The sequence below is a fragment of the Chionomys nivalis genome, chromosome 17, assembly GCF_950005125.1.
Source record: "Chionomys nivalis chromosome 17, mChiNiv1.1, whole genome shotgun sequence".
Lineage (NCBI taxonomy): Eukaryota > Metazoa > Chordata > Mammalia > Rodentia > Cricetidae > Chionomys > Chionomys nivalis.
This window is the reverse complement of record NC_080102.1, coordinates 56,196,339-56,221,200: the sequence shown is the minus strand read 5'-3', so window position 1 is coordinate 56,221,200 and position 24,862 is coordinate 56,196,339. Positions and strand designations below refer to the sequence as shown.

The following is a 24,862-nucleotide window of genomic DNA, read 5'->3' as shown; positions in this document are numbered from 1 at the left end:
GGCTGTGGTGACTGTTCCCTGGGCCCATCTCTGCGTCTGGCCTGACCCATCCACACAGCCCTGAAGCTGGGTCAGGGGCTGCTGTCCTGGCAAGCAGGGCAGAGCCCTCACAATGGACAGGGATAGTTCTGATTTCCTCCTTTTGACTAAGGGCGTCTGAAGAGATGGGAAGCCCTTTTCACAGGCCTGTTGGTAGGGCAGCGGAGACAGACGCTGAGGGTGCGTAAGTGGGCCTTCTGCTCAACACAGGCCAGCTGAGACCAGGCGCTGTTCTGCAGCTCCTGGCTCAGTATGCTTAAAGTACTCACAACTGTGTCCATACCGCAACTCCAGGACAGATTTGGAGATGCTTTGCCATGGTATCCCGAGGGCATCTACCAAGCTATGAAAGAAGGAACCAAGTCCAGGGTCTTTCTACTTGACCCTACTAGATGCCAGGCAGGGTTTTACTGGTTGGGGAAAAAGTGAAGCCATTTCCCTTGCCGTCAGAGCGCACCAAGTGGCTTCAGCCAGAACCTTGGTATTGTACAGCACACTTCCGGCTACCGGCATCATTAGCTCCTTGCACTGACTGGCTAAACGGCTGCGGAACAGTGGCCTCCCAACAGGCCCTGTTTTGGACACCCGTTCCTTTCAGGCTCGCTACCACAGTCACACTGCTCCTGAGGCTGCCTCTGCACACCAGACAGATCAAGCCCTCACGTTGGGTAGGCCAGGCAAGTTTCCACAATCACTACTCTGCTTCTTCCAGGGATACACAGGTCAGCCAGCACGTCGATGATCAGATGGTCATGCATCTCGGATACTCTAGGCTGCATCTAAGCTCTAAATGGTTCGCCCTATTCCCTTCTGTATATAAGACCGCGTCCTCACCCGAGATCACCTGCAGGCCTAGTTCCAGCCCAGGTGGGACCCAGTGCTTCTGGCAATATTTTCTCTCACCCTACTTTATGCACAGTGATGTCATGGCCTTCATCCATCCATCACTTGCTCTGCATTGCATCTGTGTCTTAGCTGCCTCCCATCCTCCTCTCTCACACTGAACCTCAACTCCAGCCCCTGGACCAATCAGTTTCTTAGCTATTAGGGAGCCTGGGACTGTGGTTTTGTGTGTTGTTGTTTTGGAAACAATGTGGACATATACGTGGAGACAGGTCTCCCACTGGAACTTGCCAAGGTTTGGCCGGTTGGCCAGTGAGCCCCAGAGGTCTGCCTATGTGTCTGCCTCAACTCTACCACACCTGGCATGGGGGTTAAAATCAAGCAAGCACTTCACTGATGGAGCTACAGTGCCAGCCCAGCATGTATTTGTATTGTTTAAAGAAGTCTAAAGAATTCAGAAATTCTGCATTGCTGGTCCCATCCACGGAGGCTTTCTGAGGTTTCTAGTGAACTCTACAGATCTCTGCTAGAGCAGGGATATCCTAAGAGCGCAAGCCCGGAGACCACACCAGCGTTTCTGAGCCGCCTCAGCACCCTGCTCACCGTATGAATCCCATGGTATGAGGCTAGTCACTGCGGCGAGTTTTCAGGTTTGTGTAGGTTGCTTGTTTTCTATTGATAAGCATCGCTACAATGAACAGGCGCTACCACAGGATCAGTTCTTACTTGTGAGGATACACCTGAAGGACACGTGTCTAGAAACCACTGCTGGAGCTCGCAGCTGACAGACTTCTCTAGAGATGACTTACTGTTCCTTAGCCCGTGACATCAAACACGCAATCCTCCTGCTCCCGTGCCCAGCTGATCTCTCTACTAGTGACAGCGGTCCAGGTGCATGCCCTCACCACTAACGTGTGAGCACTTGCTCAGTGCTGAACTGTAAGCTAAGGAGAAAGAACCAGAACAGGCTGTGTGGAGGCTCACACTTTACTCCTAACACTCAGAAGGCAGAGGCAGTCAGAGTTCTGTGAATTCAAAGTCACTGGGTTTATATAGTGAGCTCAGAGTTCAGTTACACTGAGACCTTGTCTCAAAAACTGAGGAACACCCAAGGCTGACCTCTGGCCTCTACATGTGAACACACACACAAACCTACCCCTCAAAACAAAACAAAACAAAACAAAAACCTAAACACCTGTATGCTTTAATTTTTTTAGTTTAAATTTTGTTGTTTCTGAAACAGGTCTCATTATAACACCCAGGCTAATCATGCGATAGTCCTTTTTGGGGGGTGGTGGTGGTGGAAACTATATGGTGTTCTGTAGCCTTAGACCCAGAACCTACTAGGTAGTTGAGAACGTTGAACTTTTGACCTTCCTTTACCGCCTAAGTGCTGGCATTACAGCAATATGCTATCAGGCCCGATTTAATGCCTTTTTTCCTTTTTTTTCCTCCCACCCCCTCTGTCTCTGGCTTTGGTTTTCTGAGACTGGGTCTCACTAATAGATCCAGCTATCCTGGAACTCACTGTGGCCTTGAACTATGCCTCAACTCCCAGTTGTGGGGTGAAAGGATACATCAATGTGCCAAGCTTTTATGCTTTTTCTTAAAAACACAAAGTTAATAGTTAAAAAGCAAAGACAATAAAAAACAAGTTGTGTAAAAGTATGCATAATATTATTACCAGTTATACAACAGGAAGAAAAATAGTTATTCCCAAGTTCTAGAATGGCTTAGGAGACGGCTTGGTCATTAACCACAAGGACCTGAGTTTGATCCCCAGAACTCAAGTGAAAAATCCAGATGAAGTTGCTCATACCTGAAATACCAGAGGAAAAAAAAAGAAAAAGAAAAAAGAAAATCAGAGTCAGGCCGGGCAGCGGTGGCGCACAAATTTAATCCCAGCACTTGGGAGGCAGAGGCAGGCGGATCTCTGTGAGTTCGAGGCCAGCCTGGTCTACAAGCTCCAGGAAGGCTCCAAAGCTCCAGAAAGAGAAGGAAGGGACGAAGGGACGAAGGGAGGAAGGGAGGGAGGGAGGGAGGGAGGGAGGGAGGGAGGGAGGGAGGGAGGAAGGAAGGAAGGAAGGAAGGGAGGGGAAGGGAGAGAGAGAGAGAGAGAGAGAGAGAGAGAGAGAGAGAGAGAGAGAGAGAGAGAGAGAGAGAGAGAGAGAGAAAGACCAAAGCTGAGCAATCCTGGGTCTCTGGGTCTCACTGGGTGCTGGTCCTAGCCTAGTAGCTCCAGGCCAGTGAGAGACCCTCTTTCAGGGTGAGGGCTGGGGATTGCAAAGATGACTCAGAGGTTAAGAGTACTTGCTGATTTCCCCACCCCCACCCTCCCCATTTTCCAAAACAGGGTTTCTCTGTGTTACAGTGCTGCCTGTCCTGGAACTCGCTCTGGAGACCAGGCTGGCCTTGAACTCAAGAGATCCGCCTGCCTCTGCCCCCCGAGTGAAAAGATCAAAGGCGGGGCTGGAGAGATGGCTCAGAGGTTAAGAGCACTGGCTGCTCTTCAGGAAGTCCTGAGTTCAATTCCCAGCAACCACATGGTGGCTCACAACCATCTGTAATGAGATCTGGTGCCCTCTTCTGGCCTGCATGGAGTCTGAACACTGTGTACATAATAAATAAATCTTTTAAAAAAAAAAAAAAGAAAAGATCAAAGGTGTGCGCCACCACCGCCTAGCTTCATTTTTCCTTTTTTTTTTTTTTTGGTTTTTTGAGACAGGGTTTCTCTGTGGTTTTGGAGCCTGTCCTGGAACTAGCTCTTGTAGACCAGGCTGGTCTCAAACTCACAGAGATCCGCCTGTCTCTGCCTCCCGAGTGCTGGGATTAAAGGTGTGTGCCACCACCGCCCGGCTTTCATTTTTCCTTTTTAAGATTTTATTTTTATTACTTTTATTTGTGTATGTGAGTGCCTGTCTGAGCCACAAGAGGATGGAGATGTTGGTTACAGTGGTTGTGAACCACCTGACATGGGTGCTGGGAATCAAACACAGGTCCTCTGAAGAACAGCAAGTGATCTTAATTGTGGAGCTCCAGTCCTCCTTTTTTTTTTTTTTTTTTTTTTTGACAGGGTCCATCACTGAACTGGTCCTGCTGACTGGCTGGGTTCTCTGGGATCCCAGGCATGCGCTGCAGTGTCTAGCTGGGACTCTGAACTCAGGTCTGCACGCTTGTAGAGCAACCACTTCACTTCACTCACTGAGCCATTTTCTCCAGAGCCCCATTTTTTTTTGAAAGCTAAAATTATTACTAGGCATAGTGGCACACGTCTATAACCTCAGCTGCACAAGGCCTGCCAGGGCAACTTAATGTCTCAAAAGGAAGATTTCAAAAGGAGCTGAAGGTACCTATTTCAATGGCAGACACTTGTCTACATGTGAGGCCTGGATTTAACCCCTCTAAATTTAAAAACAAGGGCTGGAGAGATGGCTCAGGAGTTTAGAGCACTGACTGCTCTTCCAGAGAACTTGGGTTCAACTCCCAGCAACCACACGGTGGCTCACAACCATCTGGTGCCCTCTTCAGGTGTGCAAGCATAAATGCAGGCAGAACACTGTATACATAATAAATAATCTTTTCTTAAATTTATTTTTATTTCATGTGCATTGGTGTGCATGTATGTCTGTGTGAGGGTGTCCGATCTTGGAGCTACAGACAGTTGTGAGCTGCCACGTGGGTGCTGGGAATTGAACTCAGGTCCTCTAGGAGAACAGCCAGCTCTCTCAACTGCTGAGCCATCTCTCCAGCCCCAATAAATAAATCTTAGAACACAAACAAAAAGGTAAAATTTCAACGAGGCTAAAAGGTAGAAGCCCAAACAGATAATATGATCTCTCTCTCTCTTTTTTTTTTTTTTTTTTGGTTTTTCGAGACAGGATTTCTCTGTGGTTTTGGAGCCTGTCCTGGAACTAGTTCTTGTAGACCAGGCTGGTCTCGAACTCACAAAGATCCGCCTGCCTCTGCCTCCCAAGTGCTGGGATTAAAGGCGTGCGCCACCACCGCCCGGCAATATGATCTCTTTTCATGAAAAATAAAACAGAATTAGGGAGGGAAGCTCTCTTGGCCCTCTGGGGTCATGTTAGCCTCTGGGTTCCTGGAAAAGTATAAAGCAGTTAATCAGGAAAGGAGGCTTTCTCCAGAGCCCCAGAAGACATGGCGGTTAGTCCCTTGGAAAATGACTTCCATGGTACTTGTGGCTGCTATTTTCCTGACTACAAGTCAATCTCATTCTCGTATCTCCCTCTCCTTTCTCCTCCCCTTCTCTTGCTCCTCTTCTCTTCTCCCTTCTTCTCCCCTCTCCTCTTCTCTTCTCCCTCCCCCCTCCACTCCCTTTCTAGCCATCCTGAACTCTTGGCAGCTCAGTTCCATTGAGAGTCGGGGGGGGGGGGGGGCTGAGGCAGCAGAATTCCTGGCTAGGGAGAAAACTTGCTGGAGGAAGGACAGTGGGGCGGGAGGTGCCACCTGCTACACACAGGAGCTCAGTTATATAGTTCCATTCACTCCTCCTATCAAGGCACGGGGAATAGCAGCTCATTCGCTAAGTCTGCCTCTTGACAGCCACTGTCCCCTAGCCAAGGAGCCTTTCCTGCAAGCAACAGCTGCATTTGCTCATCCTGGCTTGCACATTTTAATCTGGCTCTAAAACTAGGCGACATCAAACCAGTGACTTGGGAATCAGATACCGTCGCTGAAGCACAGAACAAGCTGTCCGAGTGACTTCTACCCACGAGGCCCAAAGAGAAAGAAATACTGAAGTCACTTGCTGCTGTGAAACATGGAACATCGGTGCACTTGCTTTTATTTATTCACCTATAAAGATGAGCGCAACGATTGTGCTGAGTAACCCTCAGATTAACACTAATTATATTACTAGAGATGGGTTCCTAACCAGATCAGGGAAGGGCGAGAACAACAAAAATCTCCAAAACACTGAAACAAAGAAAAAACATTTTTTTTTTCCCTTTTAAAAACTTAGAATGCTACTTCCCCATAGACTTCTTTAGAGTGGGTTGCAGCCTGAGGTAAGAGGAAACAAGGCTTTGGGCATTTTGAAGAAACTGAAGGTTAAGGTCAGTGCCAAGCATGGGACTGAAACCCTGATTTGAGCGTCTGATCTCAGGCACATTCCGAAGAGAGGCAGGTTCTCAAATGATTCCTAGTGTTCACGCCTCTTCACACATTAACGCTGAGTTCCCTTTTCTGGCTGATTTGCCACTGTATGAAGCCCCCTCACTGCTGCCCCCGTTTAACCGACACTGAGTGGGAACCTGGCGGACCTGTGGCGTCTGCTCCGAATGGAGAGCTGACAGACCAGCACCATCACCCTTTCTCTAAGACAGTCTCTGCGGGCAGCTGGAAGACAGGCGCACTGGGCGAAAGGCTGCTTACCCTTGGGAAAACCAACCATAGCTGTCCTCATTCCTGGTGAAAATGACCAACTGGGTCAGTCCATATCTCTAGGAAAGGCCAAGGAAAAACGGCTTTCTCTCAAAAAATAACAAGAGGAGAAAGCAAAAAATATTTAGGATGGCCCAATGTGATATGCATAAATTTCTTTTTGTTACTATATCTAAGTATACATTCCTAAAGCCCAGTTACTAGATTGAACTGAATGGGATAGAAGAGAGAAGCCAACTGGAATTTCCCTCAAGAGTTCACAGCTTCAGCCTGAGAGGTCCTCGGTTTGCGCTGTGGAAGCCCCTTTTTGAATGAAGGCTTGGGTGGGCTAGGCGTCATGCTGGCTCCAACCCCATTGGTCCCTGAAGGATAAGCCTGGTTCCAGTCACTAGCATTTCCTGAGGCCTGAGGCGGAGCACTCTGGTAGCGGGACCCAGATGAATACCATGAGTTGTTTCTGTAGCGACTCGCACTGTCATGCCACCCTTGGCTTGTGGGGTCAGTGGTCTTCTGGCTTTGTGGTCTGTAGCCTTGGCCTCCTCGCCGGTTTCCTGGAAATACCTACAGATAAAAAAGTACAACGTTCACGGTGCTCTGTCATTATGATGCCTGATTTGTTTCTCTGTTTTGAAGGCGTAATCAATCATGATTGGGATTCAATCCTACCAGCCAATTCAACCTATTCACTCCTTCAGAATACACCTTCCACGAATCTCCCTGCCTCTTGTACTTAGGTCTTCCCTACTGAGGAGTCCCATCTCGTTAAGACATGCACAGGAAGGAAATAAACACAGAAGAGTCACAAGCTCTGAATCAGACAAGTGTCTGAACACATAGATCCCATGTCACCTGTAAAGACACGAGCACGTGTGTAGCATTTTGAACACAATTGTCCCCATTACGCTTATAGGGAGTGACACTATTAGGAGGTGTGACTTCAGTGGAGTAGGCGTGGCCTTGTTGGAGGAAGTGTGTCACTGTGGAGGCAGGCTTTGAGGTCTCATATGCTCAAGCAATGCCCAATGCCTCAGACCACTTCTTGTTGCCTTGTGGGTGGAGGGGTGTAGAACTCGCAGCTCCTTCTTCAGCACCATATCTCTCTACATGTCCGTGATGATAATGAACTGAATCTCTGAAACTGTACGCAAGCCACCCCAATGAGATGTTTTTCCTTTATAAGAGTTGCCATGCGAGGCTAGAGAGGTGGCTCAGAGGTTAAGAGCACTGGCTGCTCTTCCACAACTCCTGAGTTCAATTCCCAGCAACCACATGGTGGCTCACAACCATCCCTAATGAGATCTGGTGCCCTCTTCTGGCCTGCAGGGATACATAGAGACAAAACACTGTACATATAATAAAATAAATCTAAAAAAAAGTTGCCATGGTCTCTTCACAGCAATAGAAACTCTAAGACAGAAGTTGGTACCAGGGACCAGGATATTTGTGTGATAGGCCTGACCACGCTTTTGTTTGAAGGAATATGGACCATGAGACTGTGGATTAGAAAAGCAGTCAAGCCAGGCAATGGTGGCACACGCCTTTAATCCCAGCACTTGGGAGGGAAAGGCGGGTGGATCTCTTAGAGTTTGCGCCAGTCTGATCTACAGAGCAAGTTCCAGGACAGCCAGGGCTACACAGAGAAGCCTTGTCTTAAAAAAAATCAAATAAACAAACAAAAAGCAGTTGAATGCTTTAAGTGGCTCAGTGGGCCACTCCTGTAGGAGCACAGAGGGTTTGGACTGTGGGGCCTGGCTCCAGAGGTGTCAGAGGGGATGAATTTAGTACGTTACCTTGAGACAGTCTTACGATATTTTGGTGAAGAAGGTGGATGCTTTTTGCCCTTGTCCAAAGAGGATGCCTGAGGCTAAAGTGAAGAGTTTGGGCTAAATCTGTTGCCAGAGGAAACCCTAACTAAGATACACGCAGCATAAGAAAAGTAAGCAGAGGAAGTCCGCTTTGCTGTGTCCTACAAGTCGTGGACCAACCAGGAGCCGTGAAAGTCAGCATGCCTTTCACGTCACAGCCCAGGAAGCTTCTAGGACTGGCTTTTTTACCTTCAAACCAAGGAAACGAGACCATGGGTTATTTTGCCGCTTTCTAGAGTTTGCTCCCACCCTGTGAGGTTCACTTGTTCTACCCTGATCTACTCTTACTGGGCTCCTGAGTCCTGAGGCTTTCAGATGCATGGTGGTGAACTTGACACTTGAACTACTTGTCTACCCACTTGAGAAGGGTGCACAACTCCCAGTGTGACTAATTACCAGACAATACAACCGACAGCAGACTGCCAACAAATGTAAGTCAGCTGCTGGGGCAACAGGAAGTCTCAACTGGCTGGTGGTGTGGAATACTGTCTCAAATGATTTCCCCGGAACTAATGGAGACTAGATGGGATAGGAACAGAGAGGAAGGTTAACACAATGAGCTATCAGCACTGAAACACAACAACTGGGGTCATTTCCCCTGATGCACTCAGTGTGAAAGCTGTATTACCTCCCGATGAGCCTGGCCGGGTCCGTCACTGGAGTCTGTCACGGCTGCTGAAGTCTCTCCTGGGGCACAGTGTCTCTTGTTAGCACCTGGAAGGCTGGGAACAGAGGCACAGGGGGAAGAGGAAGCAGCAGACCCGTCACCCGGGCCGTTCAAGGACACAGAGACCACCGAGCTGCATCGAGATCTGGTCGAATAGCTGTTCTTTGGATGGGACACTGAAACAGGAACATGAGGAATATGCTGTGGTCATATGATGCATTTCACGGTGAGCAATTTAAGGAAAAGAACATTTGAGGGCTGGCGTGCTGGCGCAGAGCATAAAAGCACGTGCTGCACAGGCCTGAGCAGCTGTTTGATGCCTAGAGCCCATGGAGCGGTGGGCAGAGAAACTACAAAGTTGACTTTCATGTCTTCCCATTAACAATAAACACGTTTTCGGAGTGTCCATGGGACAGTCATAGGAAAATCTACAAAATGGCAAACCTACTGCCCTGTGAAGGATTCTAAGACAGGAGGACAGCCTCAGACCAAACCACACCGGCCTCCACTGATGCCTCTCGGCATCTCCTCTACCTAAACTCCTGGCTGTACTTCCAGCAGACCAAACCCCGGGAACGACAGAACAGGTCTATGTTTTGTTTCCTATGCAAGTGGGCCCTGCAGAACAGATCTTAGGAAGGAAGGAGTAAACAATCAAAATCTCTGCTAAAGCCTTTTATTAATTGAATGACGTAAGGTAAAGATAATCAAGATCAGTTAAATAAAGAGATCTTGTCTTTACAACAAACACACATCTCACTACATTTCTTACTACAAAATGACCCCAAATTCAATAACCCATATAACTGAAAAATATTATTTTCAATTCAAATGTTCTCAGATATCATAGTTTGAAGCAATCCCCGGATGTCTTCTTGGTTCTAAGCCTGAGCTATGATGGGTTAACAGTCACTGCTCTGGGACCAGCATTTCATTGTTTTGTTCTGTACAGTTGGAGAGCAAACACAAGGTCCTTGACACAGATTAGGCAAGTGCTCCCAGCCCCCATCCCATACTGACAAGAAGAAAAAGAGGGGAGTAAGCTCAGAAGCCTGATCTTTATGAGACAGGGTTTCTCCATATAACTTTGGAGCCAGTCCTGGAACTCACTCTGTAGACCAGGCTGGCCTCAAATTCACAGAGATCCACCTGCCTCTGTGGTGTGGGACAAGTGTCTATAGTCTGTCAATTATGTTTTAAATAAATGCTGATTGGCCAGTAGCCAGGCAGGAATTATAGGTGGGACAACCAGACAGGAAGTAGAGGCAGGTCAATGAGAATAGGAGAATTCTGGGAAGAGGGAAGCTCTCTCTTGGCAGTCCTGTCCAGACACTGAAGGAGGAAGATGTGACCTGCCCCACTGAAAAATCATGTAGCTAACATATACTAGAATAATGGGTTAATATAAGTTATAAGAGTTGGGGGCTGGAGAGATGGCTCAGAGGTTAAGAGTATTGCCTGCTCTTCCAAAGGTCCTGAGTTCAATTCCCAGCAACCACATGGTGGTTCACAGCCATCTGTAATGAGGTCTGGTGACCTCTTCTGGTCTGCAGGCATACATGTAGACAGGTTATTGTATATATAATAAATAAATATTAAAAATAAGAGTTAATAAGAAGCCTGAACTAATGGGTCAATCAGTTTATAACTAATGTAGACTCTCTGTGTGGTTTTCTTTGGGACTAGACGGCTGCAGGAACCAGGAAGGACAGAAACCTCAGCCAATACCTCTGCCTCCCGAGTGCTGGGATTAAAGGCACCACCGCCTGGCACATGATCTATTACTAGTGTGTATGCCTACAAACTCTCATTTTGGGGGCCCTGTTTTTATTTTGTGTGTCAGTGTTTAGTTTGAATGTATGTATGTGCACCATATGCATGCCTAGTGCCCATGAAGGTCAAAAGAAGACACTGAATCCCTTGGAACGGGAGTTAAGGATGGTTGTGTATTATTCTGTGGGTACCAGGAACCGAACCCAGGTTCTTTATAAGAGCAACAAGTAATCTTAACTAGAGTCGTCTCCCCAGCCCCTGAGAGATTCATTTTATTTATGTTTGTGTATATGTGTCTGTATGTGTGCAAATGCCTACAGAGCCAGAAGAGGGGTTACTGGGGCTAGAGATATGGGTGGCTATGAGGCATGCCATGTGTGTTCTAGGAATTAAACTTTGGTCCTTTGGAAGGGCAGCGGTTCTTTCAACCCCCGAGCTATCTTTCCAGCCCCAGCTTGTTCCCATTTTTAATGCTATTATTTAAAGGCCTTGTATATGCCTAGCAAGTCAGGAATTATCACCTCTGTTTGAAGAGTAAAATGATGTTCAGGATGTCAATGTTGGAGAAGGATTCAACCTGGTCTGAGTTCTGGGACCCTGCTCTTCACACTCTCATAAAGCTCTCAACTCAGAGAAGGAAGACTGCTGGGTGCTGGGGAAGAGATCTACAGCCCTTGGAAGTTTTTTTTTTTTTTTTTTTTTTTTTTTGGTTTTTCGAGACAGGGTTTCTCTGTGGCTTTGGAGCCTCCCTTGGAAGTTTTTTTGTTTTTGTTTTTGTTTTTTTTTGGTTTTTTCGAGACAGGGTTTCTCTGTGGTTTTGGAGCCTGTCCTGGAACTAGCTCTTGTAGACCAGGCTGGCCTCGAACTCACAGAGATCTGCCTGCCTCTGCCTCCCAAGTGCTGGGATTAAAGGCGTGCGCCACCAACGCCCGGCCCAGCCCTTGGAAGTTTAAGGCCATTCTGAGCTCCAAAGAACAAAACGTTTTCCATACTTCAGGACTGTCAAATACTAGTCTAGAGTTCAAAGTACCTGCAGCCCCGGACTCCTACATATCCCGGTGATTTGAGGAGTGTGCAGTGGAAGGCCAGCCAGCACACCTGCCCACCAGAGAACAATCTCCTTAGCATTCTAGAGTCCTCTCACCTTGTCCAAATGAATCGATACTCTGTTTCAGAGTCTCCACATCACAGGTGAACCGGGCCACCCTTCCCAGGTCTTCATCGTACTTCCGCTCACTGACAAAGTGCTGGAGAAAAGAGAGAAAAGCTTCCAGGTAAGAAACATTGTACAAAGAACCTAAAGCACACACAAGTGAACGGAATCATCTTCAATTTTCTCAGTTCTACTGCTTTAAAGTTTGCTGTGCCCATTACATTAGCAACAGTGAGTACTCAGACGGTCACCCATTTTCAAGGGCCCGGCTAAGCCTGACAGCTCCATGACATTCTAGAAAAGGCCGACACCGCTGGCATAACCCGAAGGCAAGGTAAGGAAGAAAGAAGAATCGATGGCAAAGGATCGTCTTCCCCTGAGCTCTTCTTCACACAGTTCCACTCTGCACAGAAGCAGAGGCAGCCAATGTAATCGTAAGCTCCAACTCTGAGTAGATGCTGTTCTCCTTTGGTAGGATCCACCTTCAGAAAAGGCACTGCGTCTCCTTTAAAACAGGGTTTCAGAGTCTTTGAAAGAGAAGCAATTTCTTGGGATAGAAAATCATTCATGTGTAAAGGCAACTCTGCAAATGAGACATTTATGCTGCAAGCGATTTAATCCTTTTAAAAGCGGACTGAGCTGAGAAGTAACAGCCCCCTGGGTCAAAGGCTGACTACACTATGGGAACTCTGGGGCGAGGAGTCAGTCAGGGAAGAAGCAGTTCTGGGGATCTGTTACATAAACAATGTCTAGGGGCCAGGATCACCCCCACCACACACACCAGATGAGTAGAGGAAAAGAAAAGTCAAGAGCTCTGAGAGAATCTGTAACTGAACTCCTCACTGGGGGAGTCTACTCCCACTTCAAACGCATCAGAATTCTTGGAATGCATCCAGAAACACCAACAGGGAAAGAGAGAGAAAAATTACCCTTGAGACGACATCCTAAAAATTCTGAGTACACTGCAGCTTAGGGAAGTGTATAGACCTCCTGTAATGGCGCTTCCAGATACAGAGGATCTGTCTGATATTAATTCTGAAACAAATTTTAGGGTTTGTTGAGCCAAAGACATAATAGAGATGACAGAAGTACAATGATCTGGAAATAAGACATTTAAATTGCACAGCACCCACTCCAGTACATCAAAAACGTGGAAAGAAACAGATCCTTAGTCAGCCTGCAGAAATATTTCTAGAAACCTTTCAGCCTCGTAGGAAGAGGAACAGATGAAGCCTATGGGAGCCAGAATTCTCATCTAATTACGAAGGGATTTCTGGTTTCTCCTAGACAGCTGAATGAGACTGACTGGCATCAGTGTGAGGGAAATGTTCTCTACAATCCCGTAATGTGCTATTAGGTAATAGGAAATAGGAATTTTAAACTTACATTTTTTGGCTTTTTTACCCCAATCAATTCTCAGGGGAAGGAGTGAGGGATAAGAGACACTCAACAGGTTTGTACGAGCGCTGGTTCAAATGGTGCCCGGAAGGCCCTCGATCACCTTACACCATCCTCTCAAATAAGTCAATAAAGTTCATGTGTTCATAAGAGCAGAGGTGAACGCTTAGGAATAGAAAAGGTCACCCCCTACTCCTTTCTGTTCATAAACAGTGATTTAGAACGCGGTGTCCGTGGGTACCGACAAATAACCCAACCTCTTGGGGTCACACATTTAGTATCAGAAATACAATTTTAAAAAATTTATTTTTCCTTTATGTGCAACGAATACTTGCTTGCATATGTGCATGTGCACTGCATGTGTGCCTGGTGCCCAGGGAGGCCAGAAAGAGCAATGGAGCTCCTGGAGCTAGAGTCACAGAGAGCTGTGAGCAGCCATGGAGTGTGGGGAACTGAACCCAGGTCCACCCGTGTTTAAGGATTACAGATTTGAAGCAGGCTACTCAAGTATGAGAATCAGATATGGGGGTGGGGAGAACAGAAAGACTTATGTGAGCCCATTGCAGAAGGCCAAGCAACCGACGGCTGAGCAGCTTGACTGCTGTGGTAGAAATGGAGATGAAAAACAAGGTCACTCTGAGGTTCAGCACTAAGTCCAAGGACTGGCAGGGCTCCCTGACAGATTAATTCGAGGGTGAAGAAGTTTCCCAAGATTTCCTGCCTACACAACTGGAGAGACGACAGAACCATGTAAAGAAAAAGAAAGTCTAGAAAGAGGCCACGATTGGAAGGGAAGTTCATGGTTTAGTGTCCTCTGTACAGCCATGTCTTCTGGAGATTTGCTGTGCTGGTCCTGAGTCAGTGCAAGGCAGAAAGGAAAAGGAAGTTCACCTTGATATCAGCCCTGAGTTCAACCAGCTGCTCCTCTGACATCCGTACAGCCACGTCCGTCATCTTCTTCAGAACTTCTGCTTTCTTCTGCCGGCTGAGCAAAATTTCCACTGTGGGAGAAAAAGAAGCCTGAAGTCTATGCTGAGGTTAAATGAGATACAGAATGGGAACACACGTCTTGAGAGTGCATCAAGACAGCCAAGGGCCTAGCTGCCCACTCATCCCGAAAGTGAAAATACCCAAGGTCTAGTTTCTGGCTTAGGAGTCTCTGAAGGCAGTTAAAATACAAACACTGATGAATAACAAAGACTTATAAATCACTTGCCATTTCTCTCTCCTCTTCCTACCTCATTTTTTTTCCTCAAGAAGCATATAAATTAAGACAGAAATATACATATAAAACATTTGACACAAATTCCATGTAGAACCAGCAGGTACAGAATGTCTCTCTACTTCTGACTTTGCTGTCCCTACTCAGAGCCACTAGCAGCTTCTTCTGTGTACTCCAAATGCTGTCTATGTATGGACAGCACAGACCTCTCCCTCCCTCGTGTGGTGTCTGTAAAATACAGTCTTCTCTTTATCATAGCCGGTCATCTAATCTATAGATATACCCCAAATACTGAGCACATCTACTAATGATGGGATATCCAAGTCCTTACGCTCTTTTTATAAAAGCACCTGTCCCTATGGCTATGGTAAATAACAGACCAAAACAAAAAAGGCAGGGAATCGCTATTCCTCGCTAGCACTTGTTCTGTGACAGCATCCAGGCTTGTCTGGAACTCACTATGCAGACCAAGATGGCATGGTAGCCCTCCACCACAGGTCTATAGCACTGAGACTCTACACATAGGCCCTCACACCCTGCTCTGTCCTGCAAGGTTATATCATTGGGTTTTTTCTTTTCTTAGAGAAACCTTGTCTCAAAAAAACCAAAAATAAATAAATAAAATTTACTTATTTTTATTTTATGTGCACTGGTGTTTTGCCTGCATGTATGTATGAACATGTTGGGTTCCCTAGAACTGGAATTACAGACAATTGTGAGCTGCCATACGGGTGTTGGGAATTGAACCCGGGTCCTCTGGAAGAGCAGCCAGTGCTCTTAACCACTGAGCCATCTCTCCAGTCCCTGATCATTGTTTTTCTAAGTCCAACACTTACTTTCTTTTTTTTTTAAAGATTTATTTATTTATTATGTATACAATGGTCTGCCTGCATGTATCCTTGCAGACAGAAGTTGGGCACCAGATCTTATTACCGGTGGTTGTGAGCCACATATGGTTGCTGGGAATTAAACTCAGGACCTCTGGAAGAGCAGTCAATGCTCTTAACCACTGAGCCATCTCTCCAGCCCCCCAACACTTACTTTCATTCATTCTTTCAGTCTGGATTTGTTTGTATGCATGAGTGTTTGCTCACATGTAGGTATGTGGACCACATGTGTGCCTAGTGCCTATGGAGATCATATTCCCCCTGGACCTAGAGTTACAGTCAGCTGTGAGCATCATGTGGATGCTCTGTCAAGATCAAGAGCTCCTAAGTGCTGAGCCAGCTCTCCAGCCCAACACTTGACTTTCTTAAGAGCTACAAAAGATCTATTGACTTAGCTCCCAAGATAAAACCCACCTGCCATTCACATCAACCTCAGTTCTCAGCCTCCAACACTCTGGGATTTTAATGCAAAATTATAGATTTCAAGGTAGACAAAATATATTTAGTAAGGATTTCAATTTTTTATTTAGTTTTATATGTGGGAGTGTGTTGCCTGCATGTATGCCTGTACACCACATGCATGAAATGCCTGAAGAAGTCAAAAAGGGGCATGGGATCCTTTGGAACTGAAGTTACAGGTTTCTGACAGACACCATACACGTCAGTGCTGGGAAATGAACCCAGGTCCTCTGGTAGAGCAACCAGTGCTCTTAAACACGGAGCCATCTCTTCAGCCCCTCAATAAAGACTTCTACAACACATCACAAGACTTGGAAAACCAAATTAGGGTTGGAAAAATAGCTCAGTGGTTAAAGCACTGGCTGGTTGCAGAAGACCCAGGTTTGAGTCTCATCACCCACACGATGGCTCACAACTCTGTAACTCTAGTTCCAGGATCTGATGCCCTCCTCTGGCCTCCCTGCACACATGTCATGGCACACACACACACACACACACACTCATACACACACACACACACACACTACCCACATACATAAAATAAAATAATAAATTTTAGCTGAGCATGATACGTCCCAGCACTTGGGAGGCACAGACAGGTGGATATCTGAGTTTGAGGCCAGTCTACTTTACATATAGAGATGCGGGCGGGCCAGCTAGGATTATACAGTGAGAACCTGTCTCAAACAAACAAAGAACAAGAAAATAATTGTGAGGGGGCTGGAGGAATGGCTCATCAGTTAAGAGCACTGACTGCTCTTCCAGATGACTCAGGTTCAACTTCCAGCACCCACACAGCAGCTCACAACTGCCTGTAACTCCAAGATCTGACACCTTCACACAGACACACATGCAGGCCAAACACCAGTGCACAGAAAATAAAATAAATCATAAAACATTATTTTGAGGAAAAAAAAGAAGAAAATCAAATATGATACTGGACAAGTCATATTTTTCCCATACAAGTTTCTTCACTTATTAAATAAGAAAATTAAACAAAATAAGAAAACCTACCTACTTCAAAGTATTGGAACAAAAAATACATATGAATATGTATAAAGAAATTCTGAACTGTGAAATAGTATAAAGTATTTAATAAACTAAAACATGCTTTCTTGACAGTACTGATAACACAATTATTACATCGTATCCCTGAGAACCAGCAATTTCAGAGAGAATAAAGATAAAGACATAAAACTGATGAAATTAGGTAAATTTTTGTAGCTTTTAATTTGATAACTGCTTTAAACTGGGTGATGGGACTCCTTTAGCCTCTCTATTGAAATTTTCTATAGATGATTTGTGTATCCATACTCACATGTGTGAGCACACGTGGAGAACTTGGGTATCTTCCTCAATTTAAGGGTCTCTTGCTAGCCTGAAGCCCATGTTTTGGCTCGACTGGCCAGGACAGTGAGTCCTTGAGATCTCCTTGTCTCTGTGCCCAGCTCTGAGGTCACAGACTCAGGCTACCACACTCAGCTGTCCTATGGGTGCCAAAATTTGAACTCAAGGCCTCCTGCTTGAGTAGTGAGCACTTCCTTTACCCCCAGGTTCATCTTTCCAGTCATGCTCCGCTCTGTTGTCTGAGACAGGGTCTCTCACTGGGATCTAAGCCTTATCAACTGGCTAGACTGGCTGGCCAATAAGTTCCAGGTATCTATTTCTTCTTCTCCAGAGCTGGGGTTACAGGTGTGTGCCACCACACCCAGCTTTTAAGGTGGGTACTGGGGATGCTAATACAAGAACTTTATTGACTAAGCCATCTTCCTAGCTCCCTCAGACAGACAGACAGACAGACAGACACACGCATGCACGCACACACACACACACACACAAACACGCACATGAATGTTTTGCTTCAAGCTGGCGAGATGGCGCAACAGTTAAGAGCACTGCTGCTCTTCCAGAAGTCCTGAGTTCCCAGCAGTCACACGGAGGCTCAAGACCACCTATAGTGCGGTCTGATGTCCTCTGAATAAAGGTGTACAGCAGACAGAGCACTCATACATAAAGTAGATAAATAAATCTTAAAAAGGTCTGTCTGTTCACCCTGTGCATGCCTGGTGCTCATGGAGGTCAGAAGAGGGCATCAGATCACTTGGAACTGGAGCTTACAGGTGGTTTTTAGCTACTATGTGGGTGCTGGGAATAGAGCTCAGGTCCCCCACAAGAGCAGCCAGTGTTCTTAACTGCTAACCCATGCTCCCACCCTTAAAGGATTTATTTTTAAAAAGTACCTTCTCCTCTAAAGTAAGTGTGTCTTTTCACTAGTGTTAGTTTATCTGAACCTTTATCTTGTGAAAGAATCAAAGAACAATAGGCTACAGATGTGAAATTTAAAGATCTCAAGATACACTATTTAATGCATATGCAATCTTATTTCTGAGAAATAGGAGATAGAATACCTGCTTCATTCTCAACACTTCCCTTAAAATGGACCGAACTAAATTCTGCTCAGTATTTTCAAGGTGTCTCTTCTATGGCTGTGTTCACAGGCACAACGATCATATAATAAAGTAATTCTATTCTTACTAGTTTGAGGGTAGGTTAAAAGAAACAACCTTCCTCAATAAGATGGCATTCAATGCATGAAGACAACCACTACCAGACCAGCGAGATGGCTCAAAGAGGGAAGCACCTGCCATGCAAACCTGACAGCCTGAATCCCATCCATAAATCCCAGGGTGGAAGGAAAGGACAAATTCCGTAAAGTCTTCTCCTGGCCTCCACACCTGTGCTGCACACCTGCACTCAGAACCACAACCAGGTTTCTGGTTCCTCCATCATAAGCCACACAAATTATCCAAGCTAGACCTCATTCCTCCAGAGTCTACTTTAATAAGCATTCATGGCATGTTGAATTCTCGGCTCACCGCCCTTCCCCTACTCCCTGATTACAGACACTGAATAAGGATCATCCTAAAATGGAAAAATAAAAGAAATCCTGTAACAGCAAATGACAAGAACATACACTCAACTGTAGGAGGCACGGTGAAGCATCCTCTGATTAGCCTAATGTTTTAGCCTTATCAAAATAAACAAAACCCAGTGGAACCGCTTAATCACTAGAAAGAAAAGCAAAACAGGAAAGCCCAGGCATCTGCAGGGAGCTTTATTTCCTAAGGGCGATGCTATGGCAGCAACACCATAATACAATAATTTGAGACTAAATTCTACATTGAGAATGCTAAAAATTTGGGAAAAAATGTAAAAGACTCTTATGAAGAAGTAAAAGCAGAGTATAACTGCTCAAGACTGAATTCATAAACTTGTTTGTTTTACTGATAGCATTTAATACATGAACATTAAACTCTGACTGAGAGGCAGCTGCCTACTCTTTGCATCGGTAATAGTTTTTTCCAAGTTACTATGTAGACCAGGCTGGCCTCAAACTCACAAAGATTGAACTGTCTCTGCCTTTCAAGTGCTAGGATTAAAGGTGTGCACCACGACCTTGGCTCAGGAATAGCTTTAGTTAACTATCAGTCATCTTACTTGCTTCAGCTTTCACTTTGTCCATTTCTGCAAGCAACGCCACTTCTCGGTCCATTAAACTAGGGGGAAAATGACAAAGAAAAAGGGGTTAGATAAGAAACTCAAATACCAAAATAGTATATAATTAACAATGGAGAAAAACTAAATTTGTTCACTAAAAACATATGGTTAAGAAACAATGAATGGACACATGGAAGTCTAGTATTGTATTCACAACAAAGAATATTCAAAGATCCTCAAGAAAATAATAGACCCATGGGGCTAGAGAGATGGTTCAGCGGTCACCCACATGGTAGCTCATAACTGTCTGCAACTCCAAGATCCAACACCCTCACACAGGCATACATGCAGGCAAAACACCAAGGCACATAAAATAATAATAATAAAATGAACCCACTCCCTTTTGTTCTATGTTCTAGCAGCAATTCAAGCTACTAGCAATCCAGGTTAGAACCAGCAGATGGCAGTAGCAAACCACAAAATTTTTTAGTTATGGTAATGTAAGAATTTATGGAAATTATTTATTTCCACAATTTCTATATTTTGATTTATCTCTTCATAAAAAAATATGGTCTCACTTTGTATCCCTAGCTGACCTGGAACTGTATGTAGACCAGGCTAGCCTTGAGCTTACAGAGATCCACTTGCCTCAGCCTCTCAAATGCTGGGAGTAAGGTAAGCACTGAGCTGGGCTTAAACAATTTGAAAGTTGTTTTTAATTTTACCAGGCAGTATCGCTTTCTGCGAGAGTCATAGAAAGTTGTCCAAGATTAGGATCTACGCATCCAACATGTGAACACTGTATTACGGCAGCAAGATCAATGGCACTACAATCCCCAGGATACAGAATAGTCCACACTGGTTTCTGATACAAAACTTAGCAGTAATTAGAAAAGATGGCATTAAAAGTTTCTTACAGATTTTTCTCTTCCTCCAGGTTGGGGACCAGACCAAGGGCCTTGTATAAGTGGTGCAAGCGCTCTGCTTCTGGAGTCCTTTCCTCCTCTGCAGACTGGAGATGGAACACGGCCCTGTGCGCTAGGCCAGCACCCCGACTGGAGCTATCCTTCCAGCTCTTGTTTTTGTAAAAACACTCTCACTGACCCTGAACTCGTTATTCTTCTGCTCAAGCATCCCAAATGCTGGGATTATAGGTGTGTGTTACTAATCCTGAAATTACCAATCCTCAATTTAGTTATTTATTCTTTATTACATATTTATTTATATGTGTACGTAGACTGTTGGAATCAATGTGCAGGAGTTCATTCTCTTTTGTCACCATGTGGGTCCGAGCTAGAACTCAGTTTGTCACGCATGGTGACAGGCACCTTCACTCTGAACCATTCCATCAATTTGAGATTTCTCCTTAATAAAGTACAGCGGCCAGGCAGTGATACCCGGAGGCAGAAGCAGGCCAATCCCTTAGCTCAAGGCCAGCCTGGTCTACAGAGTGAGTTCCAGGACAGCCAGGGCTGTACAGAGAAGCCCTGTTTTAAACAGCACCCACCCCCAGAAATCTTACTCTTTCTGATTGTAAAGGCAATCACAGACACATACACGGCCATTCAATTTATCTCACTATGTAATGACGTGAGCACAGTTAACACAGAGACTACACTTGTGAGAAATACACTAATGTACAGAGCAGGGCTGTTTCCTCAAGGAACAAATCCTTCACAGAAAACTGCCAGAGTACGCCAGCCTGATGATTATCCATGTTAATAAACAGACTTGTAACTAAAAAAGAAAAACAACAACAACAACAAAAAAAAAAAACCTGGGTGGCAAATTAATCCAACAGCCCCAGACTGAAGAGAAAAAGACAGCAATCCTGAGGTGGCCACTCTCTGCTGGGAACACTTCCCACTTGGGCAGTTTGCTTAAGAACCCCAGCCGCCTCTGGAATACCCAGAAGGCACAACTGGGCCAGGAACTGCCAGGCCTGCAGTTTGGTGCTGCCAGTTCGTCTTACGATGCACACACCGTGCCCACCAGATGACAAATTCTTTGTGCTTGACAAAACTTATAAAATATTTATTAAAGACTTCAAAAAACAAGCGTTTCACGTCTCATGATCTTCGCTAAGAGCTGTGTGGGATGTTTCCAGCAAAACCAGTTCTACAATGGCACGGTACCAGACCGTTCTTGTGGGAATATGAGGGGGAAAAGTGATGACATTCTTTCCACTGTAACGACCAATGGTGTTCACTGCTTTCTTTTTTTTTTTTAACTATTTATTATTTATTATATATACAATATTCTGTCTGTGTGTATGTCTGCAGGCCAGAAGAGGGCACCAGACCCCATTACAGATGGTTGTGAGCCACCATGTGGTTGCCGGGAATTGAACTCAGGACCTTTGGAAGAGCAGGCAATGCTCTTAACCACTGAGCCATCTCTCCAGCCCCTGTTCACTGCTTTCTTGACTGATTCACTGGTCACAAAAAAATTCATAGCACACTGACTAGCAATGCAATGTTACGGAAATACCTGTTACATTCTAAGAGACTATAACTTTTGCTGGACTTCACAGCCAGATTAATAATACACCTCTGGGTTACTTAGACTTTAGACTGAGAGCCTGCTATGTAACCAGACTGTTCGTTTAACCTGCCTTTAGAACAGCGTGACACACAACTTACTTGCCTTGAATTTCTCAGTAGTCAGCTTTTACAAGTGGAGCTAATGTCACTGTAATCCTGAACTACTCATTCCTTCATGCACCCGACCTAGAGTAATGCATATGCAGCACTGCTGAGGGCAGCAAGTAGAGCAGTCGAAGCAATCTTATAAGATGAATATCCACTGCTGAACACATTCATGGATAATGTTGAACCTAACTACTTGATTATAAGCAATGATATTTGCAATACTGTCTGTCATTTGGGTGAGCAAAAACTATCTCTATAAAGTACCCCTCATTTCTTCTTATGTGATACTTTCTGTGCTGTTTAACTGAAGAGAGCAAAGCCACATTTAGGAACAGACATACATATACACATTTGTTGTAAGAAGGCTACTTGGTCGTTCCGGCCACTCAGCAGTTCATACCCGAAATAATCACACAGAAACTATGTTATTTAAATCACTGCTTGGCCAATAGCTTAAACATATTGCTAGCTAGCTCTTACATCTAGAATTAACCCATTTCCATTATTTTATATTTTACTACGAGGCTCATGGCCTACTGGCAATGCTCCATCTGGCAGCTCGAGCGCCTTACCCCTCTGGCGGCTACATGGCATCTCCTGACTCTGCCTTCTTTCTCTCAGCATTCAGTTTAGTTTTCCCCACCTACCTCTACCCTGTGCAGGCCCAAGACAGCTTCTTTATTAACCAATGGTAGTCACAGCATACAGAGGGGAATCCCACATCAGGCTTTTTAGGAGAGGGCTCGTGTTGTTTGTTGCATGAATTAAACACATTAGTGAACCCTACTGCATTGGTGTCACATTAAGGAAAGAGATCAAAACACTTGCCCTTGGTGTTGCTTAATAAAGAGTGAGCCCTAGGATAAAATGAGAAAAAAAAGAAAAAAAGAAAAAAAAAATAAAGAGTGAGAGATGGATCTTTGCTTCTTGCAGAAGACCCAGGCTTGATTGCCAGTGCCCTCACATCTGGCTCACATCTGCCTCTAATTCCTGTTCAGAGGAACTGATGAACTCTTTTGACCTCCACAAGCATCAGGCATGATGTGGCAAACAGACACACATAGAAGGAAAAACATCCTAATAATAAAAGTGGGATTCCCCTCTGTATGCTGTGATTACCATTAATGAGTAAAGAAATCACTTTGGACCTATAGCTGGGCAGAATTTAGCCAGAACTTCAGGAGTCTGGGCAGCCAGGAAACGAACAAGTGGCTTGCCACAACAGATTGGTGCTCCAATGTGTGCTAGCTAAATGTACATAAAACATGAGAGGGCTTTGAAAGGAACTGAAGACACTAAACAGCAAAGTTTCAAAATGGCAGCTTCCTGGGCTGTGCTGCTAGCATGGACTCTGGCTCTCTCGGGAGGTCCTCCACTGAGCACTACAGACCACAAATGGGGTCTGGCTCTTTCAGGAGGTCCTCCACTGAGCACTACAGACCACAAATGGGATCTGTCTCTCTCAGGAGGTCCTCCACTGAGCATTAGAGACCACAAATGGAGTCTGTAGCAGAGCGCTACAACTTACTTAGCGGCAACACAGACCTGCTGTGGCCCGACCCTGGATCTGGCTCTCAGAGGCAGAAAACATGCCTCCATCATGTTGGACTGGGCAGAGAAAGCAGGGCCGTGTTGGCCTTAGTCACGCCCACTTAACGTAAAACAAGGGTGCTTCTGGTCAGAAAATAATTACAGATACTCATGCAATAAAGACCAATCCAGATGGAAAAAACCTCTAAATGGGTTACAGTGTTGGATAAATGTACATGGAGAGAAAAAAAAATAGTTATAAAAGAAAGTAAATGGTTTTAAAAAATAAAACAAAGTCTTTAAAGAGACAGATTAAACTTGAAGAAAAAGTAATGGGAATAAAGAAAAATAAGACAAATAGAGATGGAAAATACACAGTCTGGAATATGTATTATGTATTGTGGGTTTTTTTTTTAATAATTTTTTGACTGTGAAGAACTAAGTACAGAGACATTTCATTGTATGGGCTGTTAAACTAAGCCAACATATATATTTTAAAGGTATTGTAACTTCAAAATTTGGGTCTAAGGATTTGGATTTGTTGCTTTGGAAAAGAGGTTCTTCTTTTGTTTCCAGAGGATGAGAACCTATGGAATCCTTCCAGACTAACATGGTTTGATAGACTAAGACCCCCCCCAAATTACTTTGCCCAACAAAAAGCAGGAAGCAGTTTGGAGAGAACTACACTCAAATTCCCTAAATGATTGTTTATATATGCTTGTTTACATCTAAAGGGAGATATGATATAGAGATGGATACTTTACATTGGAATGGATCTTGGTTTCTTGATACAAATTTAAGGTCAATTTTGTTATATTTCTGCTCTTGATTAAGGTATTGTGTTTGTGCAGCTCATTTAAAATGTAATGTATAGGGCTGGAGAGATGGCTCAGTGGTTAAGAGCACTGGCTGCTTTTCCAGAGGTCCTGCGTTCAACTCCCAGCAACCACATGGTGGCTCACAACCATTTGTAATGAGATCTGGTACCCTCCTCTGGTGTGCAGGCATACATGGAGGCAGAATGTTGTATACAGAATAAATAAATCAAAAAAATAAAATGTAATGTATAATTAAGAAACATAGGTTAATAGATGATCATCTATAATAGTCAAGTATGTAGTCATGTTAGTTAGATTTTCTAGATATATAAAGATATAGTTCAGCTAGATAGGTATTCTTCAACTCTTTCGGAGACCTTCAGAATATGGCATTTAAAATGTTTTAAGAACTTAGGACTTTTCATGACTGTGAGACACATCTGCTCCTGGCAGCACCAATAACTTCAAAAGAAAGATAGGCACCGAAGAGGTTCCTTATGGAGTTTGGGCAAGAAATCGCTCTTGCCTGGACTACTTGTTGTTATGCTGTATGAACTGGACATGCAGGATCCACAGAAAAATGACTGCTGAAGTTGCCTAAAGAAGGTGAGACAGTCCTTCGGGGTTCCTGCTTCATAAAAGAACAAAACACAAAGAGT

The 24,862-nt window shown here is 44.8% G+C and overlaps 1 protein-coding gene across 2 annotated transcripts in view; it reads right to left on the bottom strand.

Annotated features, from left to right (window-relative positions):
- Positions 1-5,248: 5,248 nt before the first annotated feature.
- Positions 5,249-24,862, bottom strand: part of Spats2 (spermatogenesis associated serine rich 2) — a 75,263-nt gene continuing 55,649 nt past the window's right edge. Inside the window, exons 9-13 of one of the 2 annotated variants that reach the window (XM_057792808.1) lie at positions 19,205-19,263; positions 14,030-14,139; positions 11,732-11,834; positions 8,776-8,990; positions 5,249-6,843 (exon numbers count right to left, since the gene is read on the bottom strand). In XM_057792808.1, coding sequence (XP_057648791.1) covers positions 6,532-6,843; positions 8,776-8,990; positions 11,732-11,834; positions 14,030-14,139; positions 19,205-19,263 — 799 coding nt within the window. In that variant the 3' untranslated portion in view covers positions 5,249-6,531. The remainder of the gene's footprint in view (positions 6,844-8,775; positions 8,991-11,731; positions 11,835-14,029; positions 14,140-19,204; positions 19,264-24,862) is intronic. The other variant, XM_057792809.1, reaches the window with a different exon arrangement.